This window comes from Dipodomys merriami, unplaced genomic scaffold (genome assembly GCF_024711535.1).
Source record: "Dipodomys merriami isolate MVZ:Mamm:240054 unplaced genomic scaffold, mDipMer1.0.p SCAF_28, whole genome shotgun sequence".
NCBI classification, from domain to species: Eukaryota; Metazoa; Chordata; class Mammalia; order Rodentia; family Heteromyidae; genus Dipodomys; species Dipodomys merriami.
The window spans coordinates 17,001,643-17,019,644 of NW_027204270.1; the positions used below are offsets into that span (position 1 = coordinate 17,001,643).

The following is an 18,002-nucleotide window of genomic DNA, read 5'->3' on the forward strand; positions in this document are numbered from 1 at the left end:
GGAACTAAGAAATCAATTACTGTTTCCATTTATTTATGCATTCATTCTCCCATTCGTTCTGAAAGGACTGGAAGGGAATTCATTAAAGGCACTACATATTGTCTGGGCCCAGTGGCCCTGTTCATGCAGTTGGTGGAGAGATCAGATGCTGCACTGGCGTGCTGTGGCCAGTATGTAATCAGCAAACGAAAGCCTGTATGGCACTCGGTATTAGGGCACTAGATGGCTCACTCTAAATCCTAGCTCACCACCCACCTGCAAGCAGATTTGCTTTGATTACTGTTCCTACTGTCTTCAAGTTGGAAAAGAAAGATGTGTGGCCATAGTTGAGAGAGACATGAATGAACATTGGAGTCTGAGCCTGAGTTCAAATCCAGATTCTGCTAGTCTCTGTCTGGGTGTCCTGGGGCAAGTCACTTGGAGCTGTCTAAGCTGCAGGCTAGTTAGTAAGATCGGGATATAGACAAATTGCCCCTCAGAGTCATTTAATAATTGTGTGTGTGTGTGTGTGTGTGTGTGTGTGTGTGTGTGTGTGTGTATGAGTGTATGCACTAGTCTAAGAGCTTAAACTTGGCCTGGCCGCTGTCCTTGACCTTTTTTTTTTTTTTTTTGCTCAAGGCTGGCACTCTATCATTTGAGCCACAGCTCCACTTCTAGCTTTTTGGCAGTATATTGGAGATAAGAGTCTCTTACAGCTTCCTACCCAAGCTAGCTTCAAACCACAATCCTCAGATCTCAGCCTCCTGAATAACAAGGATTACAGGCTTGAGCTACCAGTGCCTAGCTGGGACTTAATAATTTATTGATGATGTTTGGTATGTATATGGCAAGTGATACACTGGGTTTTGCCCAGTTTCTCTCATAGAGTCTGTGAACAGCTCTACCATGTAAGTGTTGATCATCCCGTCTTTCCTATGGTGAGGTTGAAAGTGAAGGACTGTGTCTATTTTATTCCCTTCCATCACCAGCCGCTGGCCTGGGACTTGGCAGGCAATTTACAAATGATAGCTCTGGGACTCGTCTCCCAGCCAGCCTGACAGTTCAGTGGGGTTTTCAGGATGGCAGATGAGACCACACAATGCTGGCTACTGTAGGCTGGAGTAAAGAAGGGTTCTTTGGGGCTGGGAAGTTGGCTCAGTGGTAGAGCGCTTGCCTTGCATGCCTGAGGCCCTGGGTTCGATTCCTCAGCACCACATAAGCAAAAAGAAAAAAGCCGGAAGTGGCGCTGTGGCTCAAGTGGTAGAGCACTAACTAGCCTTGAGCTGAAGAGCTGAGGGACAGCGCCCAGGCCCAGAGTTCAGGCCCCACAACCGGACCCAAAAAAAAAAAAAAAAAAAAAAAGGGAAGGGTTTTTTCTCCGTCTCTCCATCACTTTGGCCAAGTACATTTTGCCCAGGCTGCGGTAAGAAAACCTCTGAGATGGAAAATACAGCCTCAGCTCTAAAGGCCTGTGGTATGAATGGACTCACCTGGAGAGTCACTGAGTCTCTGCTTTAATCCCAACCAAAGGCTGATCAGCCCCTCCAGTCTTTCCAGGAGCCTCTGACAGTGTCTCAGCCCACTTCCTTGAAGTGGGCTTGAAGCAATGTAGACCCCCCCTGACCTGAACATTTACCATGCACAAGGACCTGAACAGGGCCCAGAGGGGCAGCCCTTAGCATGCTCCCTTCCCATCAGAGGAGATCTTCAAAGGGAAGGATGCCCCTGCTACATGCAGACCCTGAGCACTGACCTCCAGCTGTCCAACTGGTCAACCACCGTGTTGCTTCATCCTGCATCCCCCCTCCCTCTCGCGTTCACTTCCCTGGGTGTCCGGCACTGAATGCACAAACACTCTGTGAAGGTTTCCTGCAGGCCTGGCCCTTTGCAAGCAGAATCTCACAGCTGAGAGGGAGGTGCTCTGCTGTTATCCCTGTTTTGTTTTGTTGTTGTTGTTTTGTCAGTTGTGGGGCTTGAACTCAAGGCCTGCACACTGTCCCTAAGCCTCTTTGTGTTAAAGTCCAGCGTTCTACCACTTGAGCCACAGCACCACTTCCAGTTTTGAGTGGTTAATTGGAGATACAAGTGTCACAGGAACTTTTCTGCCCAGGCTGGCTTCAAACCACGATCCTCAGCTCTCAGCCTCCTAAGTAGCTAGGATTACAGGCATCAGCCACCAGTGCCTAGCTGTTATATATCTGTTTTTAAGGAGATAGGCTCAGAAAGGTCAGGGGACTTGTTTACAGTCACACAGCTTGTAAATGACAGAGCCCAAGGAGGGCCCATCCCTGGCTGGTACCCACATTGGGGCTCTGCCTACTGCCCCATAGAGACCCTAGCTCCAGCCGGCTGGAGCTGCACAACTAGCAAGCAACATCACCAACCAAGAGTCCTGCCCTCCTAGCCACCTCTCAGGGACTCAGGAGGGGTAGTGATGGGGTGATGCTCACCCTTGCAGGGCTGGGGTCAGAACTGCCCTGGAGATGCCTGCAGCGCATGTGGCCACCCTGTGGTAGTTTGGGGAAGCACACTTCAGCGACCTGCACTCCCCCAAGCCCAGCTTCCAGAAGGTGCTTGCTTGGGAGGATCTGCCTGCCAGAGTCTGTGCAGAACTCGGTTACTCTTATGAACCTCCTGTGCCGCCAGTTCGCTCATTTTTGTTGCCGTTTACTGGATTAGTGTTAATGATATACCAAAGAGCTCAGAAGAGCTCAGAAGAGGTCCCAGTGGCTCATGCCTATAATCCTAACTACCCAGAAGTCTGAAATCTGAGGACTGCAGTTCAAAGCCAGTCCAGGCAGAAAAGTTCATGGGACTCTTATCTCTAATTAACCACCAATAAAGCCAGAAGTGGAGCTATGGCTCAAGTGGTGGAGTACTAGCCTTGAACAACAACAAAAAAAAAAAAAAGCCAGGGACAGTACCAGACCCTGAGTTCAAGCCCCAGTAACCGCGCACTCACACATGCACACACAGAGTTTGGGACCGGTCTGGGCCACCTAGACTGAGGAAGAGGAGGAAAAATAGAATTCCGTGAGGGAGAGAGGGAGGAAAGAATATGATCATAGTAGATTGTATGTATGTGTGAAATGTCACAATGATACAACTGATATATGTTAATTTTTAAAACCTTAGGAAGGGGCTGGAAATGTGTCTTAGTGGTAAAGTGCTTGCCTAGTATGCATGAAGCCCTAGGTTCAATTACTTAGGACCACATAAACAGAAAATTCCTGAAGTGGTGCTGTGACTCAGGTGGTAGAGTGCTAGCCTTGAGCAAAAGAAGCTCAGGGACAGTGCCCAGGCCTGAGTTCAAGCCCCACGACTGGAGGAAAAATAAGAACCTTAGGAAGGAAGGAAGGAAGGAAGGAAGGAAGGAAGGAAGGAAGGAAGGAAGGAAGGAAGGAAGGAAGGAAGGACGGAAGGAAGGAAGGAAGGAAGGAAGGAAGGAAATTAGTTTCAAGATGAATGAACCAGTGACTCAGTCCTTTAATCCTAGCTATTTGCCTTGATAAGATTGGAAGGATCGGGCTTGGGAATGTGGCCTAGTGGTAGAGTGCTTACCTAGCATGCATGAAGCCCTGGGTTTGGTTCCTCAGTACCACATAAACAGAAAAAGTTGGAAGTGGCAGTGTGGTTCAAGTGGTAGAGTGCTCGCCTGGAGCAAAAGAAACTCAGGGACAGTGCCCAGAAGCCCCAGGACTTAGCAGGGCTGCGGGGGAGGAGGGGGCAACCAGGCAGGGTGGAGATTGGGAGGATCAAGGTTTCAGGCTAGCCCAGGCAAAGCAGGGGGGGGAAGCTCATACAACTCCATCATCTAAATGAAAGCAGCTGGGTGTGGTGATGCATGTCTGCCATCCCAGCTACCTTGGACATCCTTAAATAGGTGGATTGGCCAGGTATATGCCTGCCCAGTAAACAAGACCCTATCTCAAGAAAAGGTTGAAAGCACAGCTCAGCAGGAGAGAACCTGCTTAGGTGCTGAGTTTAAATCCCAGTACCACACACACACAAAAAAAATCCATCACAGCAACCCGCTCCCTGTCCAGTTTCATTCCCAACTTCCCTGTGAAGGCCAACCTCACTTTCCATGGCTTTTGCAAGATGTATCCGATGCATGAACCCATCCATGTGTCACAGATGCAGCTCAGCTCCCAACCTTTGAACCCCAAACTCCCACTTGGCTGGAAATTGGGCTGTCCCTGGGTAGAAGCAGAAAGACAGATCAGACAGCTGCTCTTCAGCTGCCGCTTTCATCTTGGTAATAGCAGACATCATATTTGATGTGATTTATTTCCCTGCCCTGGAATCTATCCACCAGTTGCTTTATCTTCAGACAGACCCAGCTTCCGTCCCCTGGAGGAGCGGGGAGAGGTCAGGCAGAACCAATTGATTTTCAGGGTCTCTGGATGCAGGAACAGCCCGGTGCTTTGTAAGGCCAAATGAAGGAAGAGAAGGCTTAGCAGAAGAATCCATCAGAATGGGCTCTTTTGAGCAAGCCCTCCTTGTGTGCACCTCCTTCCCCTGGGAGAGCTGGGGGGTTCCCGCAAAGCCCCCTTTCTCCCTTCTCAGTCTCTCTCCCCTTTGTTGCTTCTCTCTGCATTGATCACGCGTGCACGCATGTGCATCTGTGCAGCAGAGTTCCTTTGTGTTAGACGTTGCTTCTATTACTACCTTCAAGGGCTGACTGCAGGACTGCAGCTGGGAGATAATTTCGTCTTTCCATGCCCACCTTATCGCTAGCTGCACACTCCCGAGCCCCTGCCAGGAGGGAGTAAATCCATCCACTTTGCATCTCCACCTTGAGACGCTTTGGTCTTTGCAGCCAGGAGAATCTCATTATTGGCAACATGAAGGCCATGCATGATAGGATTTTAGCACAGCTCTGCGCCAGGCTGAGGGATGCATTGGAAAGTGTGCGACTTGTCTCTGTGGTCTCAACAAGTCTGTGTGGTAGGGAAAAAGGTCAGACTGGCAAAGGTCAAAGGTCAGGCGGGCAGTGGCTGCTCCTGGGGGCAAAGTGCCCCCTTCCCTGTTCAAATGATTTCTTCCTAGGGCCCTGTGTGAATGAGCAGGCCCCACTTTAATACCTGATCTGAATATTGGCTTTTACAAAAACTCAAGAGGAATACAATTTTCAAGGCAGTCCTGTAAGCCCGTGTTTGTTACCACGCAGAAGCTGTCCTTTCTCAGCCCTTAATGGGTTTTGAAAACTGAAATGATCTCCAGGCCTATAGCAATGCCCAGGGTACAGAATTACATTTCCAGCCAGGCCCTGGTGGCTCATGCCTGATATCCTAGCTACTCAGGAGGCTGAAATCTGAGGATTGCAGTTCAAAGCCAGCCCGGGCAGAGAAGTCCCTGAAGTCTCAGGGACATACCTATGTTTGTATTTAGATTTGATTCTTATCCCTAAAATAGCTTATCTACATATGTTAATATTCCAAACTCAGGGAAAATCCACATCTGGTAGGGTTCTTCAACATGCATCTCCATTTTACAGATGAGGAAACTGGCTCTAAGTTCATTTCCTTTTTCTTATTATTATAAAGGTGATGTATAAAGGTGCATGGTAAGTGGGGACAAGGGGTGACATGACCGTGGATCACAGCCTGCCGGGGTCATGTGACAAGTGGGGGCTGCGGTGGTGGCGTGGGAGCGGCCGCAGGCGTGGCCGTGTGGGCCCTGGCGTGCGCCATCTGCCGGGGCTGCCACTTTCGCTGGTGGGGCTGGCAGGGCTGGCGCGGACCGTGCCCCGGTGCGGCCGCTGCGGCGGTCCAGCGATGGCGCCCGCTGGGCCCCGCATCCCGCACGCACCGGCCCGCGTCCCCGGCCGCGCTGGCCCACAGGGCGCTGCTGCTTCCGTGGGCCGGCTGGGCCTGGCCCATCCGGAGCAGGCCTTGGCGCTCGCCGATCCTCGCTGGTCCTCCCCGTGGTCGAGTGCTCACCGTAGGTGCTCTCACCGCGCCCCTGCACCTCCCCGGCCGCCCCTGCGCCTGCCCCTGCGCCTGCCCCGGCCGCCCCTGCGCCTGCCCCGGCCGCCCCTGCGCCTGCCCCGGCCGCCCCTGCGCCTGCCCCCGTCGCCCCTGCGCCTGCCCGGCCGCCCCTGCGCCTGCCCCGGCCGCCCCTGCACCTGCCCCCGTCGCCCCTGCGCCTGCCCCGGCCGCCCCTGCGCCTGCCCCCGTCGCCCCTGCGCCTGCCCCGGCCGCCCCTGCGCCTGCCCCCGCCGTCTCTGCGCCTGCCCCGCCGGCGGCTCCGGCCCATCGCGCCCACGCTCGTCCTGGGGGCAGTGGTGAGGCCACTGGGCAGGTGATGGACACGCTCCGGCCTGAGGGTGTCCCTTACACCGCCACTTCCGGCTTTCTGGTGGTTTATTAGAGATGAGTCTCACGGACTTTCCTGCCCTGGCTGGCTTTGAACCGTAATCCTCAGATCTCAGCCTCCTGAGTAGCTAGGATGACAGGCGTGAGCCACCAGCACCCGGCTTATGATGCTCATCTTTACCTACGGCCTGAACGTGATCCTCAGCCTCAAGACAATGGATCGCTTTGATGACCATAAAGGCCTCACTATCTCTTTGAACCAAATCATATGCGCTGTGGCACTGAGGGTTTGAGGGTATGGGACGTCTAGGCTGTCATTTTCACACCTCATGCTTCCCTTGAACCTCCTATGTCTCTCAGCCTGTCTGGCCCCAGCCTCCACCTGCTGAGGGTCTTCCCTGGGCTGCCCCGCCATTCCTATCAAGAAGTACATATTCTGCATAGATATTAACTCTCTGACAAGCTGCTAAGTGTAAGGGATATAGATCTAAGGTCTCCGGTCGTATTTATTCTTGTGTGTCCACCCGTGTTCCCTGTATTGGAAGTGCTTGTTCCTTGCATTGTAGTGCATGCTCCCCTCAGTCTGGGACTTTGCAGCAGCCTGAAGCTTGAGGTCATATGAGTGTGAGGAGTATGTGGAAATACTATTTCACTGTCCGACCAGCTCGGCTAGCATCATGATTTTTGTGAGGTGATAAAAATAAACAGTCTACCTGAAAGAAAAAAGTCCTGAGAGGGGAAGGTGAAGGGTAAAGACATGACAAACTTTCCTTGTCATAACCTGAGGTTTAACGCCTCCTTAGTGCTAAAGTTATCCGAGAATGGAAAGCTCTCCTCTCCAATGTTAAGAGCAGAATATTAATTAAATTCAGAGAACGGTTTTAGAAAGGAAAGATCCAAGCACAGAAGCCCCACGTGTCTGTGACTTCTGAACTCAAAGATGGCCCCACCCTCTTTTGCATAAAATCTGAATATTCATAAGAAGCCACAAGGCTATCTTAGTACCTTCAAGCTTCCTGAGTGGAAGTGCTGAGGGCAGCAGTAGGAATAAATCCAGAAATCTTTTCCCTGAAACAGAAAGGTGGCTGAATCTTCTCTTCTTTTGCTGATCTTGAAAAGAGGGGGCCATTCTACATTAAATACCTGGGCAGAAAACTGTGAGACTGTTATCTCCAATGAACCAGAAAAAAAGTCACAAGTGGCTCAAATGGTATCATGCCAACCTTGAGCAGAAAAAAGCCAAAGGAAGCCGGGCATCGGTGGCTCATGCCTATAATCCTAGCTACTCAGGAGGCTGAGATCTGAGGATCACAGTTCAAAGCCAGCCCAGGCAGGAAAGTCTGTGAGACTCTTATTTCCAATAAACCACCAGAAAACCGGAAGTGCTGCTGTGGCTCAAGGGGTAGAGCATTCACCTTGAGCTGAAGAGTGCAGGGACAACGCCCAAGCCCAGAGTTCAAGCCCCGCGACCAACCAAAAAAAAAGCCAAAGGAAAGTGTGAGGTTCCTAAATTCAAGCCCCGGTGCTGGCACCAGAAAAAAAGAAAGAGGCCTGAGAAGGCGGCTTACTGGTAGAGTGCTTGCCTAGCATGCATGAAGCCCTGGGTTCAATTCCTCAGTACCACATAAACAGAAAAAACCTGAAGTAGTAGCACTGTGGCTCAAGTGGTAGAGTGCTAGCCTTGAGCAAAAGAAGCTCATGCCCAGGCCCTGAGTTCAAGCCCCAGGATGAGAGAGAGAGATTGAGACAGAGAGAGAGACAGAGACAGAGAGAGAGAGAGAGATCACCTGTTCCCAGAGAGAAGCCTGCGGCACACTGAAGCAGGATCTGAGTGATTTTGTTTTTGTTTTTACCGGGACTGAGATTTGAACTCCAGGCCTATGCTCTATGGGCAGGCCCTCTACCACTAGAGCTCTGTCCCCATCCCTCCATCCTCCTCCATTCTCTGTGCTGGGGATGGAACCCAGGGCCTCTTACTCTGGATTGTTGCATGAGGCTCTGTTGCTAGTCTTACTTCCTTCACAAAATAACCTTTCCTGTTTTCCCTATTAGTCTTGGAGCTGAGTGCTTGCTGCTGTTGCAGATACTGACCACAAGGGGGTGCTGGCCCCCAGACAGCTGCATCAAGGCTGCAAAGCCACTCTCCAGTGGAGGGCCAGATTCCTAGGGCAGAAAAGACACAGTAGTGGCTGCCCTTGAGAAAGCTGCTGGCGGCCCGGTTGGTGTGTCCTGGGTCCACACTACTTAGCACTGTTGGAACCACAGTTCCCCGTACACGTGTGTGGTTACCCCATCGCTGGCTGGACCCAGGGATGCTGAAGTTTCCCACATAGTCTGGATGGTGGCCTCAGCCAGCTGAACTCTGAGCTGGTGGAAGAATGGTCACTCGAGGGTTTCACCAGCACCTGGGCCCCAGGAAGTAGAAGCCCCATTGCTGTGATTTGGGGGTGAGGGGGGCACATGTCCAGGTAGATCAGTGCTGCACATGTGCATGCAGGCATGTGACATTATGTCTTTCATGGCTATCAGAAAGTCCGTCCCAGGACCCCTGTGGCTGCGACACTGACCTCCCTTTCTTGGGTCTCTCTCTAGATTGCCAAGGCATCATTGAAGATGTGGTCCTGCTGGGGGCACCCGTAGAAGGAGACCCCAAGCACTGGGAGCCTTTCCGGAAGGTGGTGTCTGGGCGGATCATCAATGGCTACTGCAGGTCAGTCCACAACTGTGTGCCCTTGGGAGGTGACAGCAATTTCCACACCCTCAGTGGGGGCTGCTGAACAAACAAGCTGGGGCCCAAAATGGGGGGGGAGGTCTTTTGAACCCTGGAGCCCAGCTATTTACTGTTTACAGTGAAGGAAGATGAAAACAGCCTATGCCCAGGGTTTGGGCCTGCCTGCCTGCCTTCTTTCCTTCCTTCCTTCCTGCCTTCCTTCCTTCCTTAGTGTGTCTATGTGTACCAGTAGTGGAGCTTGAACTCTGGTCCTGAGCACTGTCCCTGAGTTTATCACACAAGGCTGGTGCTCTACCACTTGAGCTGTAGCTCCACTTCTGGTATTTTGCAGTTGTTAATTGGAGATAAGTCTCACAGACTTTCCTCCCTGGGCTGACTTTGAATCATGATCCTCAACTCTCAGCCTCCTGAGTAGCTAGGATTTCAAGTGTGACCACCGGCACCAGGCTAGTCAGAAGCTGATCCAGTTCCTCATCCACCCAGTGCTCACTCAGTCCATAAGGCTGGGCCACAGCTCAGCAGCGGAGTGTGTGTTTCCTACATGTGTCACCCCATGTTCATACCCAGTATCGTAGAACAAAACTCAGTGTTCAGGCAACAGATCTGTATCTGCTACATGTGTATCTGACGCCACTCTTGGCTCTGGGGATCCAACAGGGACCAAACTAGACAGCCTCATGCAGCCTCCATAGTGCCTGGGCCCAGCCCTTGCCACCATGCCTGGCCAGGGACAGATTCCCAGTATGGGCAGCTACTGATCCTGGGTCCCACTAGACTCCCTCTTCTAGACTGATGTTACCTCTCTCTGCCCCTAGGGGAGACTGGCTGCTGAGCTTCGTGTACCGCACATCTTCTGTGCAGCTCCACGTGGCAGGCCTCCAGCCCGTGCTACTGCAGGACCGGAGGATGGAGAACGTGGATCTGTCCTCTGTGGTGAGTGCCAGCCAGTGGCCAGTGACTCCCCGTGACCCGCCCCTGAAGACAGGCACCTGGAAGGCTCCTCCCTGTGCAGCTGTGTTCCCACCCCTTTGTTTCTCAGCTCCAATCCTCCCACACAGCTGCCTGGTCAGAATTGCTGTCCCCATTTCACAAATGGGGAAACTGAGGCTTAGAAAAGGCCCCCTTCTTACTGCTAGCACTTAGCAAGTGAGGCTTTTCAGCTTGAAGGGATCAGGTTCAAGGTCTCCTGTGGAGACAGAGGACCTGTGCCTGGCTCCACCCTGAGCCCATCCTAGGCATTAAAACTCCCATGGTTCACATGTGAACACTGAGGCTTAGAGAGGACAGGGAACCTCAGTGATGCCAAAAGAACACAAATAAGCAGGGCGCCGGTGGCTCACGTCTGTCATCCTAGCTACTGGGGAGGCTGAGATCTGAGGATCAGGGTTCAAAGCCAGCCCGGGCAGGAAAGTCTGTGAGACTCTTATCTCCAATAAACCACCAGAAAACGGGAAGTGGTGCTGTGGTTCAAGTGGTAGCATATTAGCCTTAAGCTGAAGAGCTGAGGGACAGCGCCCAGGCCCAGAGTTCAAGCCCGATGACTGACAAAAAATTAAAAAAGAAATACAAATAAATTTTTAAAAAAGGAATCAAGGATAAAGAAACAGCTGGAAGTTCTTTTCTATGAAAGTTCCTTTGGTCAGGCACTGATGGCTCATGCCTATAATCCTATCTTACTCAGTAGGCTGAGATCTGAGGATCATGGTTAAAAGCCAGCCTGGGGGCTGGGAAGGTGGCTCAGTGGTAGAGCGCTTGCCTTGCAGGCATGAGGCCCTGGGTTCAATTCCTCAGCACCACATAAGCAAAAAGAAAAAAGCCAGAAGTGGTGCTGTGGCTCAAGTGGTAGAGCACTAGCCTTGAGCTGAAGAGCTGAGGGACAGCGCCCAGGCCCAGAGTTCAGGCCCATGACTGGACCCAAAAAAAAAAAAAAAAAAAAAAAGCCAACCTGGGCAGAAAAGTCCATGAGACTCCTATCTCCAATAAATTATTCAGCAAAAGCAGAAAGTGGCTCTGTGGCTCAAGTGGTAGAGCACTAACCTTAAGCATAAAGAAGCTCAAGGACAGCACCCAAGCCCTGAGTTCAAGCCCAAGACTGGCAAAAAGAAAGAAAAAAAAGTTCCTTTGAATGCCCAAACCCCTTGCATGATCAGCTCTGCCCCAGAGAAGGGGGTGCTGTGGGAAACACCCAGCTTTGGCCCTAGAGATGCCTGGCTTAGAATCCTGAACTGAAGCACTGGTGTGCTGGCTGTGGGGCCTTGATTGGCTCTCTCCCTGTGCCTCTGTTTCTTTTTCTATAAAAAGGCAGACACCTCCCAGGGCAGCCCAAGGAAGACGCTGGCACACAGTAGGGCCCTCACCGAACCCTCCTCCCCTCCTTTACTAATGCTCAGCTCTGCCTCTGAGCCAGGCAGCCTCTCTCCCACGCCTCAGCCGAGCTCCTACACGCAGCTCCCTAGTTCCTGCCTAATAATAGTTCTTTATCACATTAGTAGCACGGCCTTCCCTCCACCGTGTGATTAGAGGTAATTAGCATCGTCTGAGTGTGGCACTCCTGTTTGCCTCAGAGGAGCCCAGCTGCAGGAGATCTTGCTACCTGGAAATCTAGTTCCGAGCAGACCACAGAGCACCATCTCCCCGCCTGCCCTGTCACAGAGGTCATCCCTGGGGTGAACAAAGGGACCACGGTCAGCCAGCATTCCTGACTTTTGGTTCTCATGATTGCGGGGGGGGGGGGAGGGGAGGGGCGGGGCAGGGAGATTCTGCCACCCCAGGACCCAGTGGGTGAGGCTGCTGGGGGGCCCTGGCCCAGGGAAGGACTATATCCAGAGGAGATGCCATCGGACTTATAGAGCTCAGCATTTCTCTGGGCACCAGCAGCCATTCAAGAAAGGCTGAAGTCTAGGGATGGAAGTTCAAAGCCAGCCTGGGCAGAAAAGTCCAAGAGACTTTTTTTTGGTGGGGGGGGTCCAGTCATGGGGCCTGAACTCTGGGCCTGGGCGCTGTCCCTCAGCTCTTCAGCTCAAGGCTAGCGCTCTACCACTTGAGCCACAGTGTCACTTCCGGCTTTTTTTTCCTGCTTATGTGGTGCTGAGGAATTGAACCCAGGGCCTCAGGCATGCAAGGCAAGTGCTGTACCACTGAGCCACCTTCCCAGCCCCTCCAAGAGACTCTTATATCCAGTTAACCCTCAAAAAAGCCAGAAGTGGAGCTGTGGCTCAAGTAGTAGAGCACCAGTCTTAGGTGGGTGGGGGCGGAGCGGAAACAAGAGCATGAGGTCCTGAGTTCCAGCCCCTGTACGAGCATGCACAGGTACCTGCACGCACACACATACATACACGCAAATTAGAACTCAGCAAAGGACTTGGTACAAAGCAGTAAAAGCATCCGCAACAGCTGCTGGTGTCAGGAGATGCGCTTTGTCCTGCATGGAGATTTGTTCCCCGAGGTGGTTCCACTGTGAGGATGTGGATGACAGGGCTGGGACCAGCAACCTGGAAACCTGCTGCAGAGCCTTGCCCTCAGCCACGCAACCGTCCTGCATTCCTACCGCTCTGTGTCCTTCCCATTGCCTCAACTCTGTCCATGCACCTGATCTTAGCACATCCCACTGGACTCTCCCAGCAGCCCATGTGGTATGGACATCTTCATCTTTTACAGAAGGGGAAACTGAGGCCCAAGAGGTGAAAGGAACCAAGGGACCCTGTAAGCTTGGAGGGGGTCATAGGGACAGGCAGAAGGGGCTGTGACAGCCTTGGTTTGGTGCAGTTGAGGTCTCTTGAAAAGGAAGAAATAGCTGGGTACAAGTGGCTCATGCCTGTAATCCTAATTACTCAGGAGGCTGAGACCTGAGGATCAACGTTTGAAGCCACCCCAGACAAGAAAGTCCATGAGACTTATCTACTGTTAACCACAAAACACACACAAGAAATAGGAAGTTCCAGGTCCATTCCTACTCATGGGGATCTGGGTTTGCATGGTGACTAGAGGTGGGGCCACCAGGTGTCCAAAGATGGGGACACCCCCAGAGAGGGTCCTTAACCTGTGAGGGACCATATGAACCACCTTTCCACACCAGGGAGGACCAGGGTGCACCTGGACAACAGGCACATTTCAGCAAGACAGCCAGGGGGATTCACAGGCTGAAATTGTTAGTCAGTATCAGCCATGTCACTGATTCGAATAAAGATGCCTGTCCTCCCTCCAGCTAACTGTAAAATTAGAGTGCTGGTAGCAACTTCTCCCCACTGGGTTTGTGCAGAATGGCAGCCAGGAAGTAGGCTTGGCTGAAACCTGGCCTATAGGGTGTAGCCATGAAGACCAGGCTGTGTGTCCTGGGACAGGTGGTGGTAGGCTCTCCACCAGCAGTCACCTGCAGCAGGTGGCTACAAATTTCTCTGTGGCCCTTTCCCACCCAGCCCTGACACCAGCTCTCATTTGTCCTTAAAGAGACAATGACTGTCCCCATGGGTCTGAAGTTTCTGTTGGCTGGTTGTCAAATGTGATGTCTAGAGCTTAAGCAGCCATCTTGGACTTCCAAATGGATCATCCTAGTGACTCCCTATCTTCCATCCTCCGCTTCTAAGAAACTAAAGAACTGAAGAAGCACCAGCTAAGTGCTAGGAACTGTGCTTTGGATTTGCATGTGTTACCTTGCCACCGGTCCCTTGAATTTGTGTGTCACTAACTCAAATCAAGCAATGTGCCTAAGCAAGTGTTTTATTTTATTTTTTGTGCCAGTGCTGGGGCTTGAACTCGGAGCCTAGGCACATTCCCTGACCTTTTTTTTTCTTCCTCAAGTCTGGCACACTACTAGCTTCTGGTGTTTAGGAGGTAAGAGTCTCATAGACTTTTCTGTTCCAGCTGGCTTCCTCAGCTCTCAGCCTCCGAAGTAGCTAGGATTTACAGGCATGAGCCACTGGCACCTAGTACACAGCTTTGAACATGGGCTGTTTGTGGTCCCATACAGCCATCCACACACCTTGTCCAGCAGGACACTGTCTGCACCTGGACCTTCAGATGTATGTGTGTCATCTTGGAAACTCTTTCAACGTATTTGTAAGGAAAGGAACAAGAGGCAGGCCAGTTCTGGCGGTGAGAAAATGACGGAACCCAACAGGGGATTGTTTCTTTGTGTTCTTAAAAAAAAATTTTGAATAGTCAGAGTGATTGGTAGCTCAAATGGAATTGTAGGTTGTTTTTAGTAGTCTTTGGCTCCCAGGATTCCTAGGGAGAGACTCCCTGCTGTCCTCCCACCCTCCTTTGAAATAAAAACCTTCCCCTTGGACTCAAAGGAAGGCTGTGGCTTGTACACACCTTTGGCCCATACAGCCACTGGCTAGGGAGATCTCAGGGCTCCATTTTGGGAATGGGTCTGAGCTAAGCATGCATCTCAAGAAGCCATATGGAAGCACGGCACAGGTGGCTCACATCTGCAGCCCTAGCTGCTGAGGAGGCTGAGACCTGAGGATCACAGTTGAAAGCAGCTCAGGTTTAAACCATGAGACGCTTATCTCCCACTAAACAGGAAAAAAAGCACAGTTTTGTTCTTCCTCCACAGTATGTCATGAAAGCTGGCCCCCATCCTCTCTGGGCTTCAGTTTCCTCATCTGTAAAATGAGAAGGATCCAAGTCTTTCCTCCCCAGCAGATTCTCTCTGTAGAGAACAGGTTTTTGAAACAGGCCTACACCCCAGTTCTAGCTGTGACATGTTCCAGCTGTCTTCCCTTGAGGATTGCCTTGTTCACTGTGGCTCAGTTCCTTCATCTATGGTTAGCAGCCAGCAAAGTTAGTGGTTAGGATCTATGAATGACCTACTATGTGTCCTGCATTGCTCATTATTTCAGGCTGTGGGGCACTGCAATTACACCCCAACTTTTTACTCATGGACATATCCCCACACAAAGCAAGGAGTTTTATTCTCTGAGAGAGTGGCACTTCTAAGAGTTTTGTTTGTTGTTTTCTGCCAGTACTAGGGCTTGAATGTGGGACTTGGGCACTGTCCCTTAGCTTTTTTGCTCAAGGCTGGTGCTCTACCATTTGAGCCACAGTCTACTTCCAGCTTTTTTTTTGGTAGTTGCATTGGAGATAAGAGTCTCACGGACTTTCCTGTCCAGGATGGCTTTGAACATCAATCCTCAGATCTCAGCTTCCTCAGTAGCTAGGATTATGGGTGTGAATTACCAGCACCCAGATACTTCTACGTTCTTTGTCCTTATTTTACATGGAATTTAAGACCATGTTTCAGAGCCATGCTAAGTGTCTGAAACACACAAGCGTTGACTCTGTTGCATTAAAGACACCAGGAGAGGCAGTAAAGGGCTGCTTAGATGGCTCAGGGGCCCAAACTCTGTCTGGCTACTTGTTGCGCAGGCCAGAGCAGCCAACTCCTGATCTAAGATGGCACTCCAGCTCTAGCCATCCTGTCTGCATTCCAGCCATCAGGAGAGAGGAAATAGGGAGGCAAGAGTCCTTTTCCTCCCCCTGAAGAGAATCAAGGAGTACCACGTAATAGCGCTGCTTCATCACATGTCTATCTGTACTGCCATGAGAGAATACTTGAGTCTGGAGAGTTTACAATGAGCAGAAATCCGTTCAGCTAGAGGCCTCGAAGTCCAAGGGCCTGGCACTGGTCTCCAATCTGTTGGGGCCTTCCTGCTGGGTTATCTTGTAGCAGAAGAAAGGGCAAGGGAAAGAGGAACCCACTTTTATAACAAACCCACTCTCCTGATGCCAGCGTTAATCCATCCACCTCTTGTTCTTGCTGGGGGTGAGGGGAGATTGTTTGGTTTTTTTGTTTCTTTTTTGTCGGTCATGAGGTTTGAACTCTGGGCCTGGGAACTGTCCCTCAGCTCTTCAGTTCAAGACTAGAGCTCTACCACTTAAACCACAGCACCACCTCTGGTTTTCTGGTGGTTTATTGGAGATAAGAGTCTCACAAACTTTCCTGCCTGGGCTGGCTTTGAACCTTGATCTTCAGATCTCAGCCTCCTGAGTAGCTAGGATGACAGGCGTGAGCCACTGGCACCCAGCTCTCCCACCTCTTAATGAATTCCAAGATGTGAATTCAGCTTGGCATCCCTGCCCCTCCCCCAACCACCGTGGTCCTCACTCCTGTCCTCCCATAGGTCAGCGGCCACCTGGACTATGCCAAGAAGATGGACGTCATCCTGAAGGCCGTGAGCATCCGCACCAAGCCAGGTTGGGATGAGAAAGGGCTTCTGCTGGCTCCCGGAAGCCTCCTTCAAGAAGACCCCAGTCAGGCAGCAGCAAGTCCCTCTGAAGTGGCCATGTCCACCGACTCCAGCCAATCCCAGAAGTCCACGGAGCTGGGCCAGCCTGAAGGGGACCCCCTTCCTGCAGCTGCTGCTGGCCCAGCTGAGAACTCCTATTTCTGCAGTCATGGTGTGAGCCCCAACCCTCTGGGCTGCCCTGACTGTGCCCATGAGACCCCGGGGCCCTGCCCAGGGCTGGACTGACCCCAGTGAGGGAGCTGCGTGTCTCCTCCAGATGTCCTTATGCAGATCCCGCTCGCCCCTCAGCAGGTGGGGGGTTTCCACAAGTGCCTTTCCCCAGGAGAGGGAATCAGAGGTGAAAAGGAACTGGAAGGAAGAGAAACGGAGGAAAACACTGGCCTCCCTGGGAAGTGAGGGCAGAGACCTTCAAGGTCTCCGTTTGAGCCCTGGGACTGCAATCCAGCCCTGGACTTCCTGCATTTGAAGTCCCAGTGGTGGGGCCTGGCTGTTCATCAAGAGCTCTGGGAGTCTTTCTTGAATCTAGAGGCACCCATGCCACAGAACCCAGGGGTCTGCCTTCACTTCCATCCACACTCCAGCACTGCCTGCCAGCCTCAGGCCCCACCAACGGGCACCTACAGAGCAGGCCCAGGAGCCAGGGGACAGCATCTTCTGCTCTTAGAAGAGTGAGTTGGCTTGGTCATGTTCTGCTATGTAGGATGTGCACTGCGCAAGGACAGAAGCAACAGTTCTGCAGACATGATACAAACAGCACTATGCTAAGTTGTACAGCAGTGTGGTAGGCCCTGGTATAATTGTAATAAATGCTGAGCTGGTCAGTGTTCCCTACAGTGGGAACTGGGCCTGGTAGTAATTGTGGATGATATGGGAAGGATCCTGCAGTAAACACAGGGGTGTTTACAGGCTGAGACCTGAGCACCATGGTTCAAAGCCAGCCTGAGCAAGAAAGTCCATGATATTCTTGTCTCCAATTAACCACCAAAAAGCCAGAAGTGGAGCTGTGGCTCAAGGGGTAAAGCGCTACCCTTGGGCAGTAACAAAACCAAAGTAACAACAAAAACAAAATTCTCGGGGCTGGGAAGGTGGCTCAGTGGTAGAGCGCTTGCCTTGCATGCCTGAGGCCCTGGGTTCGATTCCTCAGCACCACATAAGCAAAAAGAAAAAAGCTGGAAGTGGTGCTGTGACTCAAGTGGTAGAGCGCTAGCCTTGAGCTGAAGAGCTGAGGGACAGTGCCCAGGCCCAGAGTTCAGGCCCCATGACCAGACCCAAAAAAAAAAAAAAATTCTCATGGACAACACCCAGGTTGTCAGTTCAAGGTCCGGTACTGGCACAAACATAAATACATTGGGTATTCACCATGAGCCAAGAGTACCCTATGGAGTAATATTATCTTAGGGAAGTGGAGGCTCAGAGAGATTAAGTGACCTGAAGAAGGTCTGTGAAGGGGCTAGGAAGGTGGCTCAGTGGTAGAGTCCTTGCCTTGCATGCATGAGGCCCTGGGTTCCATTCCTCAGCACCACATAAGCAGAAAAAGCCGGAACTGGGGCTGAGGCTCAAGTGGTAGAGCGCTAGCCTTGATCTGAAAAGCTGAGGGACAGTGCCCAGGCCCAGAGTTCAGACCCACAACCAACCAAAAAAAAAAGAGGTCTGTGAAACAGCCAAGTCTCAAACCTGGTCTGTGGGGGTCTAGAGTCTGAGCTCTTAGCCACCACAATGGAT

At 51.8% G+C, this 18,002-nt stretch overlaps 1 protein-coding gene across 7 annotated transcripts in view; it reads left to right on the forward strand.

The window, feature by feature from the left end:
* Positions 1-17,425, forward strand: part of Tmco4 (transmembrane and coiled-coil domains 4) — a 66,149-nt gene extending 48,724 nt beyond the window's left edge. For 4 of the 7 annotated variants that reach the window (XM_070037787.1, XM_070037790.1, XM_070037791.1 and 1 more), the window contains exons 14-16: positions 8,892-9,009; positions 9,846-9,963; positions 16,155-17,424. In XM_070037787.1, the coding sequence (XP_069893888.1) occupies positions 8,892-9,009; positions 9,846-9,963; positions 16,155-16,505 (587 nt within the window). In that variant the 3' untranslated portion in view covers positions 16,506-17,424. Of the gene's footprint in view, positions 1-8,891; positions 9,010-9,845; positions 9,964-16,154 lie in introns of all 7 variants that reach the window. The other 3 variants (XM_070037788.1, XM_070037792.1, XM_070037793.1) reach the window with 1 other exon arrangement.
* Positions 17,426-18,002: the final 577 nt, after the last annotated feature.